Below are 24,989 nucleotides of genomic sequence, written 5' to 3' on the forward strand. Positions count from 1 at the left end.
GCCTGAGAAAGCAGCAAAAGATGGTCCAAGTGCTTGGGCCCCGCACGCACATGGGAGACTGGGATGAAGCTCCTGGCCTCTGGCTTTGGCCTGGCCCAGTCCTGGCCATTGTGGCTATTTGGGGAGTGAACCAGGGGATGAAAGATCTCTGTCTCTAATTCTGACTTTCAAATGAATGAATAAATGAATTTTTTTTTTTTTAACTAGCACCCAGCACTGGGTGCTTAAGTTGGGCTCCGATGGCAGAGGCCATGTCTGAAGTTAGCAGGCTGCTTTCCTGGCCCCCGATTGGTCACCTCCTAGATGGTTGGTTCATCTCCCAGCTGTCAGTAGGGTTCTCTAGTGGCAGAGCTGACCTGGTTCCAGCCCCATCTCCTTAAAGACCCTCCACTCACTCACTCCATGCCCACACTTCGGTTTGGGACAGTCTTCCTTCCTTCCTTCCCTCCTTCCCTTTTTGACAGGCAGAGTGGACAGTGAGAGAGAGAGACAGAAAGGTCTTCCTTTTGCCGTTGGTTCATCCTCCAATGGCCGCCGCGGCCGGCGCACCACGCTGATCCGAAGCCAGGAGCCAGATGCTTCTCCTGGTCTCCCATGCGGGTGCAGGGCCCAAGGACTTGGGCCATCCTCCACTGCCTTCCCGGGCCACAGCAGAGAGCTGGCCTGGAAGAGGAGCAACCGGGTCAGAATCCGGCGCCCCAACCGGGACTAGAACCCGGTGTGCCGGCGCCGCAGGCGGAGGATTAGTTATTGAGCCGCGGCGCCGGCTGGCCCGGACTGTTTTTCAAGCCAGGTCGCTCGTCCTTGCTTTGGGACCACGTACCAGCAGCTACTGATGAGAGCTTGGGGGGCCTGCTGTACACAGACACATCTTTAACATCTCGAGTGCTTTCCGCCATGGGGGTTGGCCGCCATTCTGAGAAGCCTGGACAGAGACAGGAAGAACAGATTCAATTTCTCTCTGCCATGGCCATTAAGTGGGACGCAGGGAAGATGAACTTGAAAAGTAATTTTTTCCACTTTCCCTCTTCAAGTCTGGGCCCACATGGCTGCGTGTGCACCTGCCGCCTGCTTGATGAGCCGGGCGTCACAGTAATCAGGGTTCAGGGGCTGAACTGGAGGATCTGTGGATTAGAAAGGCTGAGGGCCCAGAGTGTGGTGGCCAGAGAGATCCTCAGCTTTCAGAGGGTCTAAAAAAGGGCCCGGAAGTGCGCTGGAAATCCTGTTAAATGGTATTACAGTGTGTGAGGGTGATGCTCTGCTAGTAGTGAGACATCGCTTCCTCCTGTGTGCTTTTTTTTTTTTTTTTAACTGTTCAGTGGGTCTGAAACAGTAGCTCTCACCCGAGAAGAATGGGGGGAACGCGGGAGATTGGTGGCCAAAGAAAGCCTCCTGGGTTTCCTGCCTTGGGTTTTGATTAGAATCGCCTGGCCGCACACGCTAAGGATGTAAAACCTGACTCAGTCCCCTACTTTTGGGGGAAGTGGGCAAGAAGAACCCAGAGAGGCTGAGGACCTGTTGGAAGGGACCTCGCCCGTGCCAGGGCCCCTCTTGTCTCTGAAAAGGCCGGGCGCCCTGTTGCAGTTTCCCTGCCCTGCGGACTTCTGGGTTCGCTGGAAGAGATTCTTAGGGGAAGAGACATGGAGTCCTCCTGTTCCGTCGCTCAGTGAGTGGGCCAGGTGTGTGGGACACCTGTGAGCCAGTTCGTGTGCCTGGCATTGGGCTACGGAGGACAGAGGCTGAGATGGAACTCACGGTCTGGAGGGGATACAACAAACAAGTGAATCAGCAACAGAAAAAAACAAACAGCAAGTTTTGCTAATTCTCAGCCAGGGATGGTTCCAGTGAAGGGAAAACACATACCACCTGAGGATGATCTAATAAGGAGGCTGGAGGCTGGGGCAGGCAGGGGAAGCCTTCTCTGGGGAGATGAGAAGATAGATGGGCCAGGGAACATTCTAGAAGGAGGGGCCAGCCGAATGCAAATGAGCTAGGCTTGTCTGAGGAGCAGCAAGGAGGCCATAGTGTGTGTGAGGGCGCAAAGGGGTCAGGACCAGATTCCCCTGGGTGTGTAGGTCTTGGTAAGAGGTTGTGTCTCTGTAGGAAGCCCCTTGCAGGGAGCTCTGGGTGTCTGAGTGCTGCAGGGGGCAGGGGTGGAAACGGAGCAGCCTTGAGTTGTCCTGGTGGCTGCTGTGAGGTTGCCCTGAACGGGAACAGGGAGAGAGGAGGAAGGAAGCGCCCTTCAGAGCACCTGCAGATTGCTCCAGACTCCAAGGCTCAGAGAGGTGAAGTGCCCTGCCCAAGGCCACACAGCGAGTGAGCCAGGATTCACCTGCTCTGGGTGGGGAGGAGAGTGCCCTAGTCAGACAGGAGGGCAGGGCTGGCATCTTGGGCCACCTGGGGAGTTGTGCCTTTTTTTTTTTCTTTTTTCTTTTTCTTCAGCTGGGAAATCCTGAGTCCTGGTGCGGTGTGGAGCCTGCCTGGGTTGAATCCTGGCCAGCCCAAGAGTTTGTTTCTTACCCGTGGACCGTTGTCAGACATGGGCTGGGGAGGGGTAACAGGTGCAAGTCACGGTGAAGATACAAAAAGATCTGGGGAATTGGGCTTGGGATTTCCGGATTAGCTGCTCCTGTCTGCCCTGGCCCTCCTGGCCCCTTGTCCCCTTCCCCTCCCCAGGGGTGCCCCCCTCCCCATAGAAATGACTCCTGGTGTCCCTGGTGCACCTTGCCCTACCCTCTGCATGCATTGTCCCTTTGGATCCTAACCACTCACCCCCCCCCCCCCAAATATTTATCTGTTTATTTATGTGGCTCAACTTGCTGCGCCACGATGCCAGCCAATCCTAACCAGGAAGTCTGATGTGCACAGCTGAGTGGGCCGAGGCACAGAGAAGCTAAGTAATTCGCCTGGGGGCACACAGCTGCCAGGTGGCAGCGCCTGTAGTCAGACCTGGTGCTGTGGTTGTGTTGACATGGTTGTATGTCGATGTCAGCCAAGCCCAGCCCTTCCCCTTGGATGGAGAATTACCAGGTGGCTCCCACAGGAGGGTTTGGAGTGGAACCTGGCGTGCACTGGCCACCAGGGCCTGCTGTATCCATCGGCCCGCCTTTGAGCCTGCACAGTCAAAGGGATGCCAGTCCATGCTCCTCAGGTTCTTGGGAGGGGTCTTCATGAACAGCACCTGTGAGCCCCCTTTGGCGAGGAAACAGAACCACGCGCCTGGCTTCTCCCCTCCTGCAGCTGGTGCTTGTTGGCGCCTCTCTGGTTCAGCCTTTGGCTCGGCCACAGTCAGTTTCTCAACCATCGCACATGGACTGCCACTTCCCTGCAGCTCTGCTGGGGCCCTGGGCTGCCGTTACCTTGTCAACAAAACAAGGCTACGCATGGCCTGCCTCCTGGCACAGCTGTGGTGAGTTGGAAATGAGCGGATGCTGGTTTTCCAAACAGGGCCTCCCAGATACCAAGTGCCCCAGGAAAGGGGGCTGTTCCTGCTGCCCCGTGTTTCTGGGCAGGGCCTCCCCCACAGTCCCCCTGTACTCCAGGTATCTGAATGACAGGTGCATTGTTGTCTTCTCTTTGTAATCTGACATCCTTGCCACCAGCTGAAACACGAGGAGTGGGCTTTCTGTTTAAAGAGGCCCATGCCTGTGTGGGTGGTGGGTTTACACAGGGTTGCACCTGCCTGGGAGCTCACTGAAGATTTTTTTTAAAAGATTTATTTATTTGGAAGAATTAGACATCTTCCATCCTCTGGTTCCATCTCCAAGGGCTGGGCCAGGCTGAAGCCAGGAGCTTCTTGCAGGTCTCCCATGTGGGTGCAGGGGCTCAAGCACTTGGGCCGTCCTCTGCTGCTTTCCCAGGTGCATTAGCAGGGAGCTGGATTGGAAGTAGAGCAGTCGGGACTGTGCCCTCATGGGGTGCCAGCACCGCAGACTGTAGCTTAGCCTGCTGCGGTCCCGGGAAGTCTCTTCAGCGTGGGGTTTTGTCGTGCTCTGGGCCGGATCTTTCTCCTTTGTGAGGCTATCCCAGCAGCAACTGCTCTCCTTGCCTAGTTGTGACGACCAGTGTCCCCAGACATTGCCAGATGTCCCCTGTCCCAGCTGAGGGGACCCAGCTGAGTACCACTGCTTTGTACTGTTCTCCCGAACACCTGAGCCTTAGAGTAGCAGGTGATTGATGCCAGGTCCTACTGGGTGCTGGGGATGCAGACGTGGTCCCTGGTGGGGCTGCTGGGTAGTGTGTTGCAGTATTAGTGTAGTTATATTCCGCTAAGATACCCTAAGTGGGCCGGCGCCGCGGCTCACTAGGCTAATCCTCCACCTGCGGTGCTGGCACCCCCAGGTTCTAGTCCCGGTCGGGGCTCCGGATTCTGTCCCGGTTGCTCCTCTTCCAGGCCAGCTCTCTGCTGTGGCCCGGGAGGGCAGTGGAGGATGGCCCAAGTGCTTGGGCCCTGCACCCCATGGGAGACCAGAAGGAAGCACCTGGCTCCTGGCTTTGGATCGGTGCAGCGCGCTGGCCTTAGTGGCCATTTGGGGGGTGAACCAACAGAAGGAAGACCTTTCTCTCTATCTCTCCCTCACTGACTCTGCCTGTCAGAAAAACCCTAAGGGGTTAACTACGTGGCTGTGATGAGAAAGCCTTGGAGCAGTCCGGTGGTTCCCCCAGGCCCCTGCAAGCCCCTGCTTCTTCCCCCAGCCTCTATTTTTGGCCCCTTGGGCTGTGCCAGCACTTTGCAGCCCTGGTCCTCCCCACCCCCCACCCCCCACGGTGGACCTGCACTGTGGGGCTGCCCTCATCCAGCCTCTGCCTCCCCACTCCTTCCCACCCAAGGATGTCGGAGCACCCTGGGCCAGGGCAACCCGGGGCTGAAATCTTTGCTTCCCCAGTGGGAGGAGCCGAGGCCACAGGAGGAGGTCTGTCCCCTCCTGCCTGCCCAGTGCTTCAGTGGAGAATTTCTGGTCTTTACTGGTGGCTGAGAGAGGCCCGAGCCTGCCCAGGGCGTGTAGGGAACAGGGCTCTGTTCCAGGCCGCGGCTCCTCCTCCGAATCAGAGCCGCTTTATTTCCCATCTCTTCTCCGAGCCCCGGTTCTGGGCTTCCTCTCGGTGTGAACCTGCCCCCTGCTGCCGCACCCGCACCTGAACTTCCCAGAACCTGAGCCACGCCGGGGTGGGGCCCCCAGACCGGCCCAGCAGCCTGAGTAACGCGAGCAGGTCTCAGCCAGCAGAGACGGCTCTGCAGCCAGCCACGCGGGCCGGGCCAAGGGCAGCCGGTTCCTCCGCATTCTCTTTGTGATATCTGGCTACATTTGCGGGAGCACCAATACGCACGCGAGCTGGACGCAGCCTGCAGGGCCTGGGCCTGCTGAGACGGGGGTGGGGGCAGTGCTGTCTTGCCGGGGTTGAGGCCCTGCCTCTCGGTGAAGTCTGAAAGCGCTTGGCATTCTTGAACCAGGAAATTCCTGTTGCGATGTTGTCGCTTTTTCCAGAGGGCCTGGTCCCAGCTGAGCCGGAGAAAGGGTCTCCGTTGCAATTGCTACTGCCTGTTGAGGGCCAAACACTGAATTCATTTGTAAATCAGCCTCTTTGCCCGAGCTGGACGCAATTTCCGTCCTGCCGGGGAGCTGCTGCGAGTTCACCTTTTACATACGAATGTGTCCTTCTCTCCTCCCCGAGAGATGTCGCACGAGGATTAGCTCTAGGGGATCAGAGACGCTGTTCTCATTTTTAGGGGAGGTGCAGCAGAGTTAAAAGAAAATTAGAAGCAATTAGGAGGGAAATTAAAAGCACCTCCGAAATGCAGTCCGCGACCCCTCTTCTTCCCTGCCCCATCCCCGTGACCCTGGCGCTGTGGCCAGGAGCCTCCTGGTGACTTCCCTCGTCTGCTGGAGTACACGGCTCCTCGCTGCGGTGCGCCGAGGACTTGCGGCTTAGCCCAGGCTCTGTCGGGGGTGATAGATGAGAGGCGAAAGCCTGGGGACGCCTCTGCCTGCCCCATGGCACAGAGGTGACCGTGCCCTTGTCCCTCCAGGCGGCCCAGCGCGACCGAGAGCGGGGCTGGCCTGGTAAGTGGTGACTGTTAGCCTCTGCTTCTCCCTCCCCCCACCCCGGGAGAGCCGCTGGGAGCCGGAAGCAGGCCTGTCTGCCGTGGGTGAGCCTCTGCTCGCTTTTTAAACACGGCGGCTGGGCCCTCGCAGCAGCTGTGCGGTCTCCATGGCAGGTAAGTGGCCTGCCCAGCGTGGCCTGCCCCTCGCCCACTTGCTCTGTCCAGCTACCTGGGACTCATGGGCAGTTTCCCCACAGGAGAGGGCCCCACCCTTTCATTCCACGGTCTCCCTTTCATTCCAGCCTGCGCGCGAGCCGGCTCAGGGTGGAAGTTCCTGTTCCCAGGCGGAGGAGCCGGCCCAGGCTTCGGACCCTGGGCCCACAGATGTTCCGCTTTTTGGAGGCCCTGGGACTCAAGCTGCTCTGCTATGTAGGGGATCCTTTGCGCTCTCCCCATCCCCCATCCCCGGCTCCCGATTTCAGGCAATTCTGGGCTTTTGTTTCTTTATGATGTAATTGCGGGGTGGGGGAGGGAGCTGGGCTTCCTGGGGTACCCGCTTCCCAGCTCTGGAGTCTTACACGCCCATTTACGGAGCCCGCTGTGCTGCTTCCGGGAGGGCCTGTTTGAGTGAGGCGTTGGGCCTGGCTGCAGGTGAGCCGGAGCCGAAGCTGCTGGACCACTCAGTGCTCACACCCGCGCCCGCCGCGCCTCTTAGTCCTGGGGGGAGAACCGGGCTTTTTACAGTTGCTGGAAACTCCGGGGTTGATTCTGCTGGCCATGTCGTCTAGGCTGGTGCTTTCTTTGGACGCTGAACCGGTGGGGTGGGTGTGCCGTGTGCCCCTGAGAAAGCGAGCCCTGGTTTTGGAGCCGGGGAGGGGTTCCGCGAATGGCTACCCCCGAGCGAGTGCTTCCTCTTGGCCAGGTCTGTGCTGGGAGTGTCATGGAATTAACCCATTCAGTCTGATGAGGAGGCCACTTTGCCTCCATCTGGTAGAACCACGAAGGCACAGGGAGGCTGGGTGGCTTCCTAAAGGCCCCACTTCCGGCAGGAGCAGAGCTGGGTTCTCCACGCGGCGTGATGCCAGGAGATCGGAGCGTGCGCCCCTGGCCTCCCTTGTCCTGGTTTGCCCAGGACCTGGCCAGCCGCTTAGAGGGTTGCCGTGTCCTGTGGCTCCCAGGCCTGCCTGGGCCTGTTGGCCGACTCGCTCCCGTCAGGCCCGGAGGCTTGTCATCCACATCATGTGGGAAAACGCAGCCTGCAGAAACCGCCGGCTCTCAGCGGTGGCCTTTGCCCCGCGGGGCCGAGCTGGTCCCTGATGGTGTGTCATTTCCTAGCCCCCCCCCCCCCCCAGCAGCAACGGCTCTGACTCAGGCGCCCCCCACCCCCAGCGCCTGGCGGGGAGGTACCTATGGCACCCCCCCCACCCCAGCCTGGGCAGCTCCTGGTGCCACTGGGTGACCCTGGAGAGCCAGGAGAGAATGGCGTCATCTGCCAGTGACACACACTCCCTCCCTCTCCCGCTTCCTGGAACTCCTTCTTGGGCATTCCCTGCCCCCACGCCTGGGTCTGTGGTCGAGGGGAAGTAAAGGCAGAAGATGGACGGGGTTCCGAATCCCGGGACTGTGCACTGGGCAGTCTGCCTGCTGCTCAGTGGACTGTGACGCATGGTGCAGTGGATTGGGTTCAAATCCAACCCGCCACTTGGTAGCTTGCTTGGGCCAGGGCCTTAGAGGGGACCCCGTGAGAAGCGTTCTGACCAGCGCGTGGTCCAGCCAGCACCCACAGCAAAAGGAAGTTGTCTTGAAGCAGGGTGCCCCTTCAGCCAGAGGACGGCGGGGACTGCCGAGGGGTTATTTCTGGTGGCTCACAAGACGCAGGTCTGGGAAGGATCTTGTCACATGCTCCATTCTTCCTACCCGGTAGACCTTCCTGGATCCTTAAAGTTGTAGTGCAATGTCACAAGGAGCTCCCTGCTCTGCCCAGCTGTGTGCCTGAGTCACTGCTCCATCCCCGGACTTCTCCAGGTGGGGGAGGGGACAGAGGGTCGCTGCTGGGCTCCAGATCCTGGAGGGGGCCGCAGCAGAGATCTTCCGGGGTGATTCAGTCTGCACTGCCCCAGGTTTATCGAAGAAAGGCGCTTAGCAAGTCTGCCTTGTCAGGATTAAATCATTAAAGGAGAGAAGAAAAGTGTCCGGGTGTGGCTTTGTTACCGCGACCATAACCAGGTCCTGCCCCCCCACCCCCCTCCCCAGAGGCCTTGTTCCTGCTGGGGTGGGGAGGTGGGACCGCCGACCCGCTGCCTGCCTCCCTCTCCAGCAGGCCTGGCCCAGTCTCCCCCCAGCCTTCCTTGCTGGCCCCTGCTGCCTGTTGTTTGGAATCTATTAAATTCCTGCCCCTTGGATGCAGCTGCTGAGCTCTCATTAACTCCGGGGGGAATCGGTGTGTTTGTAACACAAACAGAATTGGGCTTTTGGTCTTGTGCTGAGCCTGGGAGCTTTGGAATCCTCTTCGGTGTGGGCAGCCTTGCGCCAACCCTGCCCTCCCTGCTCGCGGGCAGGGGCTCGGTTTCCCCCTTTGTTTCCCAGGGCGTGGGCTTGGGCGAAACGGTCGCTGGCTGTAAATTGCTCACAAACATTTTGATTTCTGATGGTGTCGCCTCTCTGCCTTCCATAGCGGTGGTTTAAACTCCTTTGGCCCGGTGTTGCATTGTTCTTGCTGGGATGTCTGAGAAGCTGCGGTAGGCTGTGGCCCCTCTTCCCAGGAAGTCGCCTCCGCATGCAGACAGCAGCGTGTGGGTCCCCGTGGCGCCTAAGGACTTGCAGCCTGGTCCCCCTCGCTGTCTCTTCCCGTTGTGTAGATAAGGCACTGGAGCCCGTCCGCTGCTTGTTTCTCTCTTCAAGGCCTTGCTTCCTTGCTTGGCTTCTGCTCCCTGAGCCTCAAGCTGACCCCGGGAGAGTGGGGGGAAGCAGCCATGGGCTGCTGCGGGTGGGACACGGTTCTCCACGCTGGAAGACACACCCTAGAGCGGGGGTGGGGAACCTCCAGCGTGGTCTGGCCCTGCCAAGGCACCCATAGGTGGGAGTCGAAATTGAGTAAATCTATAGCAGGCTGGTGTTTAAGTTGATCATTTTGTGTGGCTCATGAATGATTTTTTAAAATATTTATTTATTTATTTGAAAGGCAGAGTTACAGAGAAGCAGAGAGAGAGAGAAAGAAAGAAAGGTCCTCCATCCACTGGTTCATTCCCCATTTGGCCACAACAGCTGGAGCTGCGCCAATCCAAAGCCAGGAGCCAGGAGCTTCTTCTGGGTCTCCCACGTGGGTGCAGGGGCCCAAGCATTCGGGCCATCTTTTACTGCTATCCCAGGCCACAGCAGGGAGCTGGATTTGAAATGAGGCAGCCAGGACTCAAACTGAGGCCCAAGGACCCATACGGGATGCCGGCACTGCAGGTGTCAGCTTTACCCGCTGCGCCACAATGCCGGCCCCCCAAATGATGGTCTTAATATCCACATGGCCTTTGGCAGGAGCCAGGCTCCTCAGCCCTGCCCTGAAGTCTCTTAGGCTGGGCACATCTCAGCCCCTGGAAAGGTTCCTAACACAGACCCCTGGCTCCCACCCAGAGTTTAGATTGTGTAGGTCTGGGGTACGGCCTGAGAATTCGCATTTCCAGCATGGGAACCACACCTCGGGGGACCCTCGGCAGAGGAGAACTCAGCCCTAGGAGGGACCCTTGGGGTCGATGGGGCGGTGGCTGGGCTGCTGATCCACCGTGCCCTGGTTCCGACTTGGGGCTTTCTGTGTGACCGTGTTTGTGAAGGTTATGGGAATGCTTTTCAGTGTCATGGTATTGGTGGGGGGGAGGGTGGCTAATGGGATTGAGTGGCGGGAGCTGAGGCTGACCTTGGCCCTGAGGAAGGACGGGCCCCTTCCAAAAGCTGGTGGGCTCTTTTGGAATCATAAATAAAATCCAGGAAAGCAGGTTGGCTAATAACGTTAAGATAGCATGCCGTAGGCAGGCGCCGTGGCTCAACAGGCTAATCCTCCCCCTTGCGGCGCCGGCACACCGGGTTCTAGTCCCAGTCGGGGCGCCGGATTCTATCCTGGTTGCCCCTCTTCCAGGCCAGCTCTCTGCTGTGGCCAGGGAGTGCAGTGGAGGATGGCCCAGGTGCTTGGGCCCTTCACCCCATGGGAGACCAGGAGAAGCACCTGGCTCCTGCCATCGGATCAACGCGGTGCGCCGGCCTCAGTGCGCCAGCCATGGCAGCCATTGGAGGGTGAACCAACGGCAAAGGAAGACCTTTTTCTCTGTCTCTCTCTTACTGTCCACTCTGCCTGTCAAAAAAAAAAAAAAAAAAAAAAAGCATGTCATAAGCATTCTAAGCTGTACTCCATGGAAACCGGGCAGGTCTCCGTGATAGATATGTTTTTTGCTGGTCAGCGGGCCCAGTAAGACTGCTAAGTTTTCTGCTTGGTAAGGCCTTGGCTGATGGCCACCGCCATGTAACCCCGTGCAAGAGGAGCCACCCTGTGGGCTGCTGCCGCTGCCGTGTCCGGGTTACCCGTGCTGCTGCCTGATGGCCCATCTGCCTGCAGCTCCTGGTCCCCAGTCCCGCGTGCCTCCACGTGCTGACCACCAAGCCGGGGTCCCACCCACTCCACAGAGAAGCCTGGGATCACACCATGTGCTTACGTTCCCTCACTTGCTGGCAGTGTTGTCTGACTGGGCTGGCCGTGTGCCTTGCTCTTAAGCCTCCTGGTAGGGCCTTGTCCCGCCCCTGAGGGCCCGCGCCAGCTTCCTGCCAGTGCAGACCCTGGGCAGCAGAGGTGAGGGGCCACGTGCTTGGGTTGCTGCTGCCCTCGTGGTGACAGGGTTGAATTTCTGGCTTCGGGCGTCTAGGGGGTGAGCCAATGGGTGGGTACTCCCTCAACGTGTCTGTTACTCTCTGGGTCTTTCTGCCTCTCAAAAACAACAACAACAACAAAAAACCCACAAACGTGTACAGACCTGCTCTCCCAGGGCAGCTTCACGCCTTTCACAGGTACCCACGCTCTGCCGTTTGAGCACAGTTCCTGGGGAGTACCAGGGCCGCGCAGAGCAAACACCAAACTCCTCCCTGGGGGTCATAAGCCCGTGGTTATCCGGCTCCTTTATCTACATGTTTTGTGTGTCCCCCCCCCAACCCCCCGCCCTTCCATTGGCTCATCGCAGGCTTCGGATTATACCTGCTGCTTTTTGCGATTCTCAGCTGTGTGCATACTTTGTTTTCAACTTTGATTTTGTTAGTGTCGAGGCATATGGTCAATCCAGGACGCAACGGGGCGTAGTGGAAGGTATTCCCTCTGCCACCCCCTGGGGTCTCTCCTACGTGCTTTTCTGCAAACATGAGTGCGTGTCTGTCTTTCTCAGGAGGTTGGTATCAGATCACACGTGGCGCTGGACATGTGTTGCTTTTTCAGCTTGAAGGAGAAGCTTTGTGTTGGATGCCTCTGTTCTTGAGGGCAGCAGAACGTCCCCTTGCATGGCTGTGAGCCATTATTTGTGGACATGCTGGTTGTCCCCATGTTGGGGACAACACACAGTGCTGCGCTGAGCCGTCTTGCACCTGCTCTGCTGCCCTGCACTGTGTACAGTGTTTCTAGGAGGACACTGTTGGGTCATGGGTCACATGGAGTGGGATGAGGGCCCCTGTGTGAATGAGAAGAGGTTTTCTCTGGGGAATCCTGTGGACCCCTGGCCGCACGTCCTAGAGAACTTTCCAGTAACTAGCTGTCGTGTGCTTTGGAGCCGACGCTTTGGGCTCTCCCGCCCTCCAGCTTGGTGGCTGTGAGGTGATCTGGGATCTGTTGATTCCCAAGGTGCCAGAGGTTAGAATTTAATTCCCTCTCAGGTGGGCGCTCCATGTGGCACCCTGGGAGAGCTCCCTCAGGGGGCCTGGGTGCTGGGCCAGCGCTCACGGTCTTCCTTGGTTAGTCTGCAGAAGGTGCTGGAACCTTCCATTGAAGGTAAGGCCCCGAGAGGCCTTGCCAGTGGCCCTGTTGGACTCTGAGTTTGCCATCAGCAGGTGGAGGGATGGGGAGGCCCACACATCCTGCGTGCTGGGGCCTGCCCGAGCCGTGCGGCTAGGGGAGGAGGGATATCTTTGGGAATAGTCACTTCCGGGTTTCACATCCAGTCCCGTGCCCTGTGCTCCTGGTGGAGCCGAGCTGCCTGCTCTCCTGGTGCCTCGGGATGCGAGGGGCACCGTGCTGGCTGTCACCGGGCTCTCATCCCTAGGCCGCCGAGGCACCGGGGGTCATGGAGCAGATTCCTGTCCTTGCAGGTGAAGGTCGGCTGCGTGGTGCTGGACGTGGACCTGCGTTAATGAGATGAATGGGGTGGGGTGGGGGGGTTGGCCAGAGTGGGGCTGGGGGGTTGAGGTAGAGGCAGTGAGAATGCTGTCTTTTTGGAGGAGGATCTCAAACACCTGCTGGGCCGAGAGAACCTTCTGGTGGGCGGGGCACACCCTTTGTACACAGGTGTGCTCTGGCCTGCCAGGCTCTGGTCTCCCACGAGGAAGTGTGCGTGCCTTCCTTGCCTTGCAGTGTCTGTCCATGGCCTACCTTCCATGGCTTCCTGCTTTTGCTGCCGGGCATGGAAGCAGAGAAGGAACGTCTCCTGGGGATAAGAAGGATCCCGAAGCCTGTGTGACATCAGCCTGGTCCTGGCATTGTGGACAAGGGGCCCAGGAGGGGAGGGTGGGGCCCGTGGCAAGACAGGAAGCACATTTCCATATAAAATGGGCATAGTTCCTGGTCTCTCTCTTTTTTTCTTTAATAGAAGCCCAAAACTTCGATTATTAAGTGAAGTCTCCCAGTTTTTCCATTTTGGGAGTGCATTAAGATTTTACAAAAGATGTTGCTCAGGCTGGAGAAAGACTGTGACCCCTGAGACAGCGAAGGGAGAGGCGGGGGAGGAGGAGCTGGGGATGGGGCACTGGGATGGCACGGGAGGGCGCGGGTCCCTGTCCCAGTCCTCCGCACACCCTCCGTGACGGGCCGAGGCCGCCCCGACTGCTGCACAACCCGTGCTGCTGTGTCTCTTTCAGATCCTGCCTCTGCAGAAAGAACAGCCCAGAAAAGAAAGTTCCCCAGCCCTCCGCACTCCTCCAATGGCCACTCGCCACAGGATACATCCACAAGCCCCATTAAAAAGAAAAAGAAACCCGGCTTACTGAATAATAACAATAAGGAGCAGGTAACGGAGCCCCCGGGAGTGGCGGCGGCACCGGGGTGGGGGTGGGGGGACGAGGCCTGGGCGCGCTGGGTGTTTGCTTGGCACCTGCATGCGCTACTGTCGCTTGCATAGGGCAGCTCCCAGTGGGCCTAGGACCAAACCACCAGTGGGTTTTTGGATGTGTTTTGGGGGGTAGAACTGTGACCCAGATACGATAAGGATGTTGTCCCTTAGAGTTCGGAGCTTTTCTTTGGAATAATTTCCCTTTTTAAGGGTTGTTCTCCCTCTGTGGCATTGATGCCCAGCTCTGCCTGTAGGTGGTGGCGGGGCTGAAGTGTGCTCCCTGTCTGGTATCAGTTTTCTCATCTGTAAAATGGGTCTTAGGGCTGTGATGAGAGGCAGTGCCCCAGGTAGACTTGGGTCAGTGGTCTCCATTCTTGCCCGTTGAGCACAGCCCCTGGGCAGCACGAATCTTTGCCAGACCTGGGCAGCCAGGGCTTGGTCAGAGACCACGTGGCACTTGGCTTTCAGATTCTCTAATGCAGCTGGCTGCTGTGATGAAGAGCGCGCGCACAGCGAGTTAGCCGACTTCCGGGGAAGCTCTCCCGGCAGTGTCTGTGGCGGGAGTCTCGGGCGCCATCATCCGTCCCAAGCACCGTTGAGTCCGAGAGGGACAGGAGGTGGCACAGGGCAGGGCTGATGCTTCCGCAGGAGGAGGGCTAGCAGCGGTTAAACGCATGGCCTGTGAGAGGTGTGTGCTCTGAGCACGAAGCTATTTTCAGTCTGAAAATTATAGAGCGAGATGCCAGCTCAGGCTTGTTCGGCTGCTGTGGGGGATTTAACCTCTCTGTGCCCGGCCTTTTCATCTGGCAGTGAGGAGAGGGGTGCTGCTTGTTCCACGGGGTTGTTTTGAAGTTGATTTTTTAAAAAAAGATTTTATGTATTTATTTAAAAGGCAGAGTCATACCACACACACGCACACAGATCTTCCATGTGTTGGTTCACTCTCCTATGGCTGCAATGGCTGGGGCTGAGTTAGGCCAAAGCCGGGAGCCAGCAGCTCTATCTGGGTCTCCCATGTGGGTGCAGGGGCTGGCTCTAAGTCTGAGGGACTTCGTCAGATTTCTTGCCAAGATCACATGGACCGGAGTGTTGAGAGAATCTTGTTTCCAAGTTCTCTCTTTTTTTTTTTTGACAGGCAGAGTTATAGACAGTGAGACAGAGAGAAAGGTCTTCCTTCTGTTGGTTCACCCCCCAAATGGCCACTACGGCCAGTGTACTGCGCCAATCCGAAGCCAGGAGCCAGGTGCCTCCTCCTGGTCTCTCATGCGGGTGCAGGACCCAAGGACCTGGGCCATCCTCCACTGCCCTCCTGGGCCACAGCAGAGAGCTGGACTGGAAGAGGGGCAACTGGGACAGAATCCGGTGCCCCAACCAGGACTAGAACCCGGGGTGCCGGCGCCACAGGCAGAGGATTAGCCAAGTGAGCCATGACGCCGGCCTCCAAGTTCTTAGACTCAGCATCTTGGTCCGTTTGGGTTGCTATGGTAACAAGTTACCGTAGCTGGGTGGCTTATCAACAGTGGAGATGATTTCTCCCAGCTCTGGAAGTCCATGGTCATGGGTTCTGGTGAGGGCCCTCTTCTGGTTTGCAGACAGCTGCTGCTTGCTGCATCCTCCTGTGGCAGAAGCGGTGAGGGTCTCCCTGGGGTCTCTTTCATGCAGGTACCAAGCCCATTCCTAATGCTGTGCCTTGAGCACCCAGTCACTTCCCAAGGGCCCACCTCCTCACACCATCACCTTGGATATGCAGGCCGTAGCATTCAGAGCAGTCCAGCGAGAGCTGGGAGCAGAGCTGCCCCTTGAGGACACAGGAGGTCTGTGCTCTGATTGGCCACATGCCCCACCCCTCCCTGTGGTCTCACACCGAGCCCACCTGGTCTACTCACTGCTTTTGCCTGGGGGTCTCTGGGCATTCATTTCTTCGGACTTCCCCTGTTTCCATGTCGTCCACCTCTTCCCTTTTGTTCTTCACTCTGCGTTCTCTGTGTTCCAGAAAGAAAGTCGTTCTGACCTTATAAAAACAAAGAAGCCGGGCATTCCCATGTTTAGTAGAGACCTGTGGTTACTAGTGGAGGTAGGGCATGCACTTGAAGTTTGGATTCTGTTGCATCTCTTTTGTCTGTATTGGGAAGTGAGTACTGTTAAGAGAGGTTTTTTTCTTTTTGAGATTTTATTTATTTATTTGAGATGTAGAATCACATTCAGAAAGAGGGAGAGACAGAGAGAGAAGGAGAGGCAGAGAGAGAAGTCTTCCATCCTCTGGTTCATTCCCCAAATGGCCACAATGGCCAGAGCTGGGCTGACCTGAAGCCAGGAGCCAGGAGCTTCTTCCAGGTCTCCCAGGCGGGTGCAGGGGCCCAAGCACTTGGGCCATCTTCTACTGCTTTCCCAGGCCATAGCAGAGAGCTGGATCGGAAGTAGAGCAGCTGAGACTCGAACCAGGGCCCGTATGGGATGCTGGCAGTGCAGCTAGAGGATTAGCCCACTATGCCATAGTGCTGGACCCTGTTAGGAGAGTTTTACAAAGAACTTTAAAAAATAGTTTATTTACTTGAAAGGCAGAATGACAGAGAGTGAGACAGAGGGACAGCTCTGGGGCTGCCGGCTGCTCCAGACGAGGCAGCACAGGGTGTGTGGCAGCCTGGCTGCCCCCGTCACATGGCCAGGGTGGGGCTGCCCCCAGGAGATGACCCCTTCCCTGCTGCCTGCCCTCCGCGAAGCTAATGGCCAGTGAGTCCTCAGCCCAGGGCTCAGTGCTGTTTCCTGCACGCCTGGCAGGAGAGCGAGAGCTGCTGCGAAGGCTGATGGACTCATGCAGGTGACCCGCCTGGCCTGTGTAGAGCTGGGGCTTGTGGACTCCCTGTGTGCGCGGCCGGAGCACCTGTTCTCTGCTTGATGTAGGCCGGGGCCGGCAGCTACAGCCTGTGTGCCGGATGTGCTTGGAGTCTGGTTTTTTATAAAGTTTTATTGGCACACGGCCCATCCCTTCCTGGGCATATGATCTGTTACTGTACTGCAGTGGCTACCAGGTCCACTTATTTGACTGTTGCCTCTCCTTAAGAAAAAGGTTGCTGGCTCCTTAGTTTCAGGCGTCCAGAAGCAAACAGGCCCTTTCCCTGTTCTGTGAAGCCTGCCTGTGTGTGGGGGCAGCCGGGCAGTGAGAACGCCTGTGTCATAGCCTGTGTGTGTCCCCTGCAAGCACAGGTGGCGACCTGTTGGCCTCACTGGCCGGCCGGGAACACAGTCCTAACTCATTTTTCCTGAAGTTGACTTTTCCTCTTTCAAATGTCCGCATTTGTTATCAGATTGCGTTCCTGGCGAAACACTGATAATAAGCAGACAAGGGAGGTAGCTGTCTAGGAGGTGAGCCAGGCAGCCCGTCTGTAGCCACAGGTACTGCTGCCCACGCAGGGGGGACCCTCCCAGGAGTCTGCAGTGGCCTGGCACTCCCAGGATGCCACACCAGGGACCCCCCCCCCCGAACGCCAGCCTCCACACCTGGCCTCCTGGCGTGGGGGTGGGCCGGGGGATGGGGGAGGCAGGGATGGGCTTGTGGGGAGCCAACGCTGAAGGATCAATAGCCGGCTTCTAGTAGAGAGGCCCCGAGAAGCTCGGTTAGGGAGATGCGCTCTCCCTGTCACAGTTGATTCTCCCACTTGCCTTTAGGTCTTAATGACTCTGCCTGTCCTGTTATTGACCTAATGAAAGGCAGGTGCCGGAAGTAGGACTTCCTGCCATCTTACAGGAACCACAGGAGCACCCCAGAAAAGCCCCGACCTCCCTCCACCTTGCAGTGGGGGTTTCTTCCCACGCCCAGGTCCCTCTGGGACTCCTTGCCCCTACCGTAACCTTGGGCTGGAGTTTTCCTGAACACACAACCAACCCATAGGAGCAGATCTCAGGGCCGCTTCCCCCGCAAGGGGGCGCTAGCAGCATCACCAGACGTGTTTGTTGTGCGGTTGTAGGTGCATGGGGGTGGCTCTGGCCCGGGCCCCGCGCACGACTGCTCCCACAGCTGTTTGCTGGCCCGCGCGTCTCTCAGGTTGAGAGCCCTGCTGCTGGCCCGCCCGTGGGGTTTCCAGTTTATTTGCTCATTTCCCCCTCTGACGCTCTGCCTTAGGCCGAGCTCTGTGGAACACAGACCGGATCTCTGGGGCTCTCACTGAACCATGAGGCTCTTGGTGGCGTCAGGTGTCAGCCTGTGCGGGGTGCGGGGAAGAGAGAGGGCCGGCGGGAGAGCTTGCCCTGGGCCTGGAGGCCACAGAAGTCTCTCTATGGGAGCATTCCCGTCTGTGGAAGGAGGCAGGCCGTGTCTGCCCCGGCGCCTCCCTGGGTGCGAGTCGGGTGGATACAGCAGGACAGGCTGCCCGTGTCACGTGGCCGGAGCAGGCAGCAGCGAGGGTTTCCCCTGGAAGCCGAGTCGGCTGCTCTATTTTAAAAGGTGAACTGAAACGGGGAAGTGATGGCACTTGCCAGACTTAGCTGTTCGCTTGGGAGGCGTGACAGTGGGGCTGCTAAGGACTGGTCCTCAAGGCTGGCCGAGTAAGCATCCGTGAGGCCTGTTGTCCGCGAGGGTGGACATTGGAGAATGTTAAATCTTCCTAAGAAAAGCTGGGAAGGGCGGCGGCATTGTGGCGCGGTGGGTAAAGCCACTGCCTGCGATGCCTTCATCCTGTATGGGTGCTGGTTCAAGCCCTGGTTGCTCCACTTCCGATCCAGCTCCCTAATGATGGCTTGGAAAAAGCAGCAGAACATGGTCCAAGTGCTTGGGCCTCTGCACCCACGTGGGAGGCCTGGATGAAGCTCCTGGCTCCCGCCTGACCCAGCCCTGGCTGTTGTGGCCACCTGGGGTATGAACAAGCAGCTAGAAGATCTGGTCTCTCTGTCTCTCCCTTTCTCCTTTTTCTCTATAACTCTGCCTTTCAAATAGATAAGTAAATCTCAGAAAAGGTAGGAAGAAGACATGTGGCCCTTCCAGCGAAAAGACTGCTTACCTTCTCCGGTGGCCAGTGAAATAAAGCAGGGGCAAGTGTGGTGGTGCAACAAGTTAAGCCACTGCGTGGGATGCTCACGTCCCATATCAGAGTGTTGTGTGAGCCCCAGCTACTCTGTTTCTGATCTAGCTTCCTGCTAGTGTGCCTGTGAAGTCAGCAAATAATGGCTTGAATGCTTGGGCTCTTGCCACCCATGTGGGAGACCTGGATGCAGTTCCTGACTCATGGCTTCAGCCTGGTCCAGCCCTGGCTGTTGTGGGCATTGGGAGACTAAATCAGCAGATGGAAGATCTCTCGCTCTCGCTCTCGCTCTCTCTGTCTCTGTTTCTCTGTCACTCTACTTTTCACATGACTAAATAAATGTAGAAGTGTTAAGCCAGGACTAAAACTGATGTTACTTAGAATTTAATGCAGTTACTAATAATATGGCCTTTATCTTAGGCCTAGTCTTAAAGACTCTTCCATTTACTTGAAAGTCACTGTTACAGAGACAGATCTTCACCGGCTGGTTCACCCCTCATATGGCTGCAACGCCTGGGACTGGATGAGGCTGAAACCAGGGGCTTCATCTGGATCTCTCGCGTGGGTGACAGGGGCCCAAGCACTTGGGCCATGTTCTGCTGCTTTTCCCAAGCCATCATTAGGGAGCTGGATCGGAAGTGGAGCAACCAGGGCTTGAACCAGAACTCATCTGGGACATCAGAGTTGCAGGTGGCGGCCTCACCTGCTGTGCCACAACACTGGCTATTTAAAGATTTATTGATTTGAAAGGCAGAATGACAGAGAGAGGGAGAGAGATCCTTCATGCACTGTCTCATTCCCTAAAGGGCCATAACGTCCAGGGCTGGTCCAAAACAGAAGCCAGGAGCCCAGAACTCCACCTGGATCTCCCTGTGGGTGGCAGGGGCCTGAGTCCATGGACCATCTTCTGCTGCCTCCACAGGTGCAGCAGCGGTGCTGGCTCCTAAATGGGATAGCCAGGACTTGAACCACTGCTCCCGTATGGGGTGCTGGGTGGCCTCTCTCAACCCACTGGGCCACAACGCCAACACCCACTCAGGTTTCTGATGTTTTCCTACTGAGTCAGGTTCTTTTGAGTGGTGTTACGTGTTTGGAGTTTGGCTTTGCTGTGTTCTGTAGCACTTGATTGGAGAAATGTTTTCCCTGACGTGCTGGGACAGGAGGGAGTCTGGCTGGCTGCCATGGATCCCTCACCAGGTGCATCTTAACATCGCTCTGAGTGAGAGATCCGGCTGCCGGGCAGCACAGGGTCCCCCACATTCTGGAGTCTGAATAAGCATGAGCACTTCATGCGCTGGAGGCTTGGAAGAGAGATGACTGTGTTTTTGGTGACTCACTCAGATCCAGGTGCTTTGTTCTCCAAATGCCTGTTGTTGAAAAACTCCCAGGCCAGTTGCCATACTTCTAGCGGCTTTGCAATTTTGGACTTCCATCTTCTGGGCTTTAACTGTGTTTGCAATGTTAGTCATGGTGGTACGGTGTTAAGGCATCCGTGGGCTCATCCCACTTAATCGCAGCTCAGTACCGTGATGCTGGGTAATTTTTGTCTCCATTTTACAGATGAGAAAACTGATACTGAGAGGTTAGGAGACACGGCCAAGGCCATGCTGCAGCTGGTTCCTGTAGAGGGAAAATTAGAGCCCCAGGGCGCCCGGGTTGTAGCTACTATGTTACCCTGCTGGGGCTGTCACTTAGATTCCAGCTTTCAGTCTGTGGCCTCCCAAGGTAGAAAGAAGCTCTGTGTTACTTAGCCACCTGTTAATGCCTGGGTAGTAGAGGAACCCCCAGTCCGCTTGACGTTTGAATGCGTTTGTGAAACGTTGTAATTTGCGCTTGCTGTTACTGATGTACTTGTTCAGATTCCTGTTGAGAATGCACATTTGTTTTGAAACCGCACCTGTCTTTCTTGCCTACATTTCAGTCAGAGCTAAGACATGGTCCGTTTTACTATATGAAGCAGCCACTCACCACAGACCCTGTTGATGTTGTACCGCAGGACGGACGGAATGATTTCTACTGCTGGGTTTGTCACCGGGAAGGCCAAGTCCTTTGCTGTGAGCTCTGCCCCCGGGTTTATCACGCTAAGTGTCTGAGACTGACATCGGAACCAGAGGGGGACTGGTTTTGTCCTGAATGTGAGGTTAGTTCCTGATGAATGAATGCGTTACCTGCCTCATTTCCTCTTCTTTCTCTTTTTTTCCTTTGAGTTTTAATTTTTCAAATAATCCAGATACAGGGAAAAGAGACTTTTTTTTTGCCTCCCATCCGCTCTGTCCCAGTCACCTCCTTTTTGGACAGACATCTGCAGCGGCCTCGACGTGGGAGACAGTGGCGTCCAGGATTGAATTCTGTGCTTCACGGGTCTTCGGGTCGCTGGGAGATCTGCAGCCGTCTCTGGTTCTGCATTGAATGCCCTGGGAGTTAACAAGCAGATCAGCAACAGCTCACACGGTTTGCAACTCTCTGCTCGTTTTCGTCTTTTTGGGTGCTTTTTTCTCCTGCATCATTCGCATCCTCTGCTGGAGCCCAGCTGGGAAGACCGGTTTTGGTTGTGAGTTCCATGTGGTGACCATCTGACCGCGGCTTTTGCCGAGCAAGGATCACTCCCGTGCCTGTTGGGTGCTGGGAATTCGACAGTGTACAAAAACGGGCTTGGATCATTTTGCTTGTGTCAGCAGAAAAGGATGTGAATAAGTAAAACAACAGAATAAAGTTATGTGTAATGAATTTGAAGAAAAGTGCCCTGGAGACCCCGAGTGGAGGATGGGAAGAGCAAGTTGGGGCGTGCAGGATGTGTCCTTCCTTCAGCACACAAGGCGCGGAAGTCCTCGCTGAGCGCTGACGCCGGGGAGGGCAGGGTGAGCCCTGCAGCCACTGGGGAGACTTCGCAGGCAGCGGGAGCTGCAGCTACGGGGCTGGCGGCAGCAGTGTCCTGGGCATCCTGGAGGCAGCCGACGTGCTCCGTTTGCGGCCAAGCCTGAACGCTCTCCATTAAGCCAGGGACGAGAGCTGCTACCCTCCCGAGGCGCCTTCAGGTCTTGACGACTCCCAGCCATTAGGCGTCTCTAAGCCGCTTACAACAAGAAGCCGCCTACGAAAGTGTTTCATGGGAAAAGTCTTCTGGATTCCAAAGCACTTTGGAAATTCAATCTTAAATGAGGAAGCTGTGTGTGGAGTGCAAAGACCATGTGCTGTCTTTGTGATACCGTCTGTACGGGAAGAAGAGGTTATGATGTCACTCGCGAAGATGATGACGTTGAAATGGTGTCTTGCCTGTGAAATGGCAAGAGATGGCAGCTGGTTCTCTTGGCGTCACTCTCAACAGAGACATTTGCAGGGTAACACTGGGCCCAGCAGTGCCTTGCTCTGGGTTCAAAGCCTGACCTCATTCTACTGCGTTTGGTGTGGGAGGTGGAGCCTGCACCGTTTTCTTTTGCCCTGACCGTCTCTTCCCTGGTGTTTAAAGATGTTGCAACAAAGGTAGTGGCTCCACGTGTCGGAGGCAACCAGAGGTGGGGCCAGCTGGCGTTTGTTCGGAACCCAGCTCTCGTCTCCTTGTTGAGGGCCTGGGTCCCCCAGTGCCGTAGAGGCTGCTGAGGGCTCCGGCGACATGGGTAGATGAGCCCGAGTCTTGCTTCTCACGTGTCCTGTCATCAAGCAGGAGGCTTTTTAAAAAAATTTTTAAAAGATGATTTATTTATCTGAAAGGCAGAATTACAGAGAGAGGAAGGAGGAGAAGGAGAAAGAGGAGGAGGAGGAAGGAGAGAGAGAGAGAGATTTTCCATCTGCTGGTTCATTCCCCAAATGGCTGCAGCAGACAGAGCTGGGCCAGGCTGAACCCAGGAGCCTGGAACTTCTTCCAGGTCTCCCACGTGGGCACAGGGCCCAAGCCTTTTGGCCATCTTCAGCTGTTTTCTCAGGCGCATTGGCAGGGAGCTGAATTGGAAGTGGAGCAGCCAGGTCTTGAACTGGTGCTCATATGGGATTCTGTTGTCACAGGCAGATGCTTAATCTGCTGTACCACGACAGCCCCAAGAGATTTTTTGATTCATTTGAAAGGCAGAGTTAGAGAGGGAGGGAGGGACACAGAAGGATCTTCCAGCCGGTGGTTTACTCCCCAAAAAGCAGAATGGCTGGGGCTGGGCTGGGCTGAAGCCAGGAGCCAGGAGTTGTGGGTGCAGGGGTCCAAGTAGTTGGGCCGTCTTCCACTGCTTTCCCAGGCACATTAGCAGGGAGCTGGATTGGAAGTGGAGCAGCCGGGACTTGAACCGATGCCCACATGGGATGCTGGCATCACAGACAGCAGCTGAATCTGCTGTGCAGCGATGCAGGCACCAGGCAGGTGGATTTCACCTGCCAGCCTCCTGCTCCTGTCGATTTGCCCTTGGACTTAGTGGGCAGCGTTGGGGCACCAGTCCCTGTGCAGAAAAGGCTTCTGGAGTACTCGCCTGTCACTTTTAAGTGTTGTGGGAACCGCAGGCACTGGCAGGCAGCAGGGAGGGGAGGGAGAGTTGTGACTTGCAGCCTGGGGTTTGCCTTGGATAGCTAGCCGGACACAGACTGCAATTCAAGCAGGTAGGTGTTGTGTGTCTGCGACTCAGGGCCCCACGTTGCTTCCAGGGGAGGCCGGCAACACGGGCCATGAGAGGGTTCGGCCCTGGTAGCTCAGCTGTGAGGCCCTTGCATCCCCCACTCTTTCTGCTTCTGAGCACCTGTCAGCCGACCACACACAGCGGGGAGCTCCCTTTGGAGGTTCCGGAGATGGAATGGGACTGGGATCCAGGTCCATTGGAGCAAACTCTGCTCAGCTTTCCCTCTACAGGTGGCTAGGGAGCACTTGCTGGCGTTGCCAGGGTTGAACAGTTTTGTTGTTGCTGTTACTGAGAGCCCTTGCGAAGCCCTGGGATTCCGAGCCAGGTTTTCATAGCACAGCCTGGTTTCAGCCATTTTTCTGAATCCGCTTTGATGGGAATTTGTCTTAGGAAATAACTTTCATGGCCCATGACATAAACATACTCCCTTTTAAAAATGATTTATTTTATTTGCTTGAAAGGCAGACTCAACAGAGAGAGAGGGAGAGTTAGGTCTTCCAAACGCTGCTTCACTCCCCAGATGGCCACACGGCTGGGGCTGGGCTGGACGGAAGCCAGGAAGTTAGAACTGCATCCAGGTCTCCCACAGGGGTGGAAGGGGCCCAGGCACTTTGGCTGTGCTCTGCTGCTTTCCCAGGTGCACTCGCAGGGAGCTGGATTGGAAGTGGAGCCGCTGGGACTCCCAGCTGGTGCACATTTGCAATGCCGGCCTCACTGGCAGTGGCTTAACCTGCTGTGCCACAGCACTGGCCCCGGTAGACAGAATGTTGTGAGTGGAGTTCACATCAGTGGCGATGGAGAACGAGGTCATAGCCCATGCCGGTCCACTGCATTTCCCTGGATTCTTTCTACAGGGTAGTCTGTCTCTTTCCTTTCTGATAGTCCAGAGCCCTAGGTGGTTGAGATGAGTGGTCGATCAGTGTTCACCGTCAGTGCCTGTCTTAGCCCCTGCCTGAATCCCAGGGTTTTAACACTGGCAGAATTCAGGGCCCTGTCTTAGATGCACACCTCTCTCAGGTCCTGTCACCCTCAGGAGTGAAAATGCTTCCTGTGATGATGGTACCTGAATTGATGTGCTTTTTATAGCTTTACCCGCCAAGTCCGTTTGGGGCCGGTAGATTGGGGTCCTCGCTCATTGGATGGGAATTGCTTGCTAATGGGTGAGTTTCCTGGCGCAAAAACCAAAAAGAAGGTGGCAAGGGAAGTGAGGCTGTGGATACTAACGTTTCCTAACTGCTTATTTGTCTATGATTTTGACTTGTAGAAAATTACAGTAGCAGAGTGCATCGAGACCCAGAGCAAAGCCATGACAATGCTTACCATTGAACAGTTATCCTACCTGCTCAAGTTTGCCATTCAGAAAATGAAACAGCCAGGGGTAAGAAGAAAGTTCCTCTCGTTCTAAACTCCGTGAAAACGGTGGCTGGGTTTGTCCTGTCGACCTCTTGCCTGCTCCGAGCTCCTCCGTGGGCTTTCTTGTGGGTCCAGGTCCAGACACCCGTAGTCAAACACGAGCTTCGCAATGGCAGCCACTGCGTCTTGGTTGTGAGCTCTCTGTGTCACGAAACGAGTTTCCCAGGACTTGCCAAGCAGCGGAAGCTTGGCGGGGTTATTCCGATTGGTTGTGAAAGGAGCCCTCATCCCTCTGGGCGGGTTGCAGCGGCTCAGCTGCGTAGAGCCCCAGCTCTGCTGATGGAGCCTGCACGTGAGACACAGCTGGCGAGAGGCAGTTCCTCCACTCCTGAGAGGGGCTTTGAGGTGCAGGCTGTGCCCGGTAAGGGAACGCCACGTGTGAAAGCAAGGTGGCCTCTTCCGATGGGCAGGTGTGTGGCTCACGGTGCTGGCCCACCTGAGGTCTGAGTACCATGGCCACTGTGTTTCGTATGTTTATTATGGAAAATACCTTGTGTTTTTTTTTTTAAAGATTTATTTTATTTGAAAGGCAGAGTTACACAGAGGCAAAGGCTCAGAGATAGAGAGAGAGAGAGAGAGAGAGAGAGAGAAGTCTTCCATCTGCTGGTTCACTTCCCAGATGGCTGCAATGGCTGGAGCTGGGCCA

General features: G+C 56.5%; 1 protein-coding gene across 36 annotated transcripts in view; it reads left to right on the forward strand.

Annotated features, from left to right (window-relative positions):
• The window catches only part of ZMYND8 (zinc finger MYND-type containing 8), a 105,176-nt gene that overhangs the window by 21,507 nt on the left and 58,680 nt on the right, over window positions 1–24,989 (forward strand). For 20 of the 36 annotated variants that reach the window (XM_070051734.1, XM_070051728.1, XM_070051729.1 and 17 more), the window contains 3 exons: window positions 13,133–13,281; window positions 20,260–20,478; window positions 24,195–24,308. In XM_070051734.1, coding sequence (XP_069907835.1) covers window positions 13,133–13,281; window positions 20,260–20,478; window positions 24,195–24,308 — 482 coding nt within the window. Of the gene's footprint in view, window positions 1–4,967; window positions 6,218–6,574; window positions 6,695–12,178; window positions 12,368–13,132; window positions 13,282–20,259; window positions 21,677–24,194; window positions 24,309–24,989 lie in introns of those variants that run through there. The other 16 variants (XM_070051736.1, XM_070051747.1, XM_070051751.1 and 13 more) reach the window with 7 other exon arrangements.

This window comes from Oryctolagus cuniculus, chromosome 11 (assembly GCF_964237555.1).
Source record: "Oryctolagus cuniculus chromosome 11, mOryCun1.1, whole genome shotgun sequence".
NCBI lineage: Eukaryota > Metazoa > Chordata > Mammalia > Lagomorpha > Leporidae > Oryctolagus > Oryctolagus cuniculus.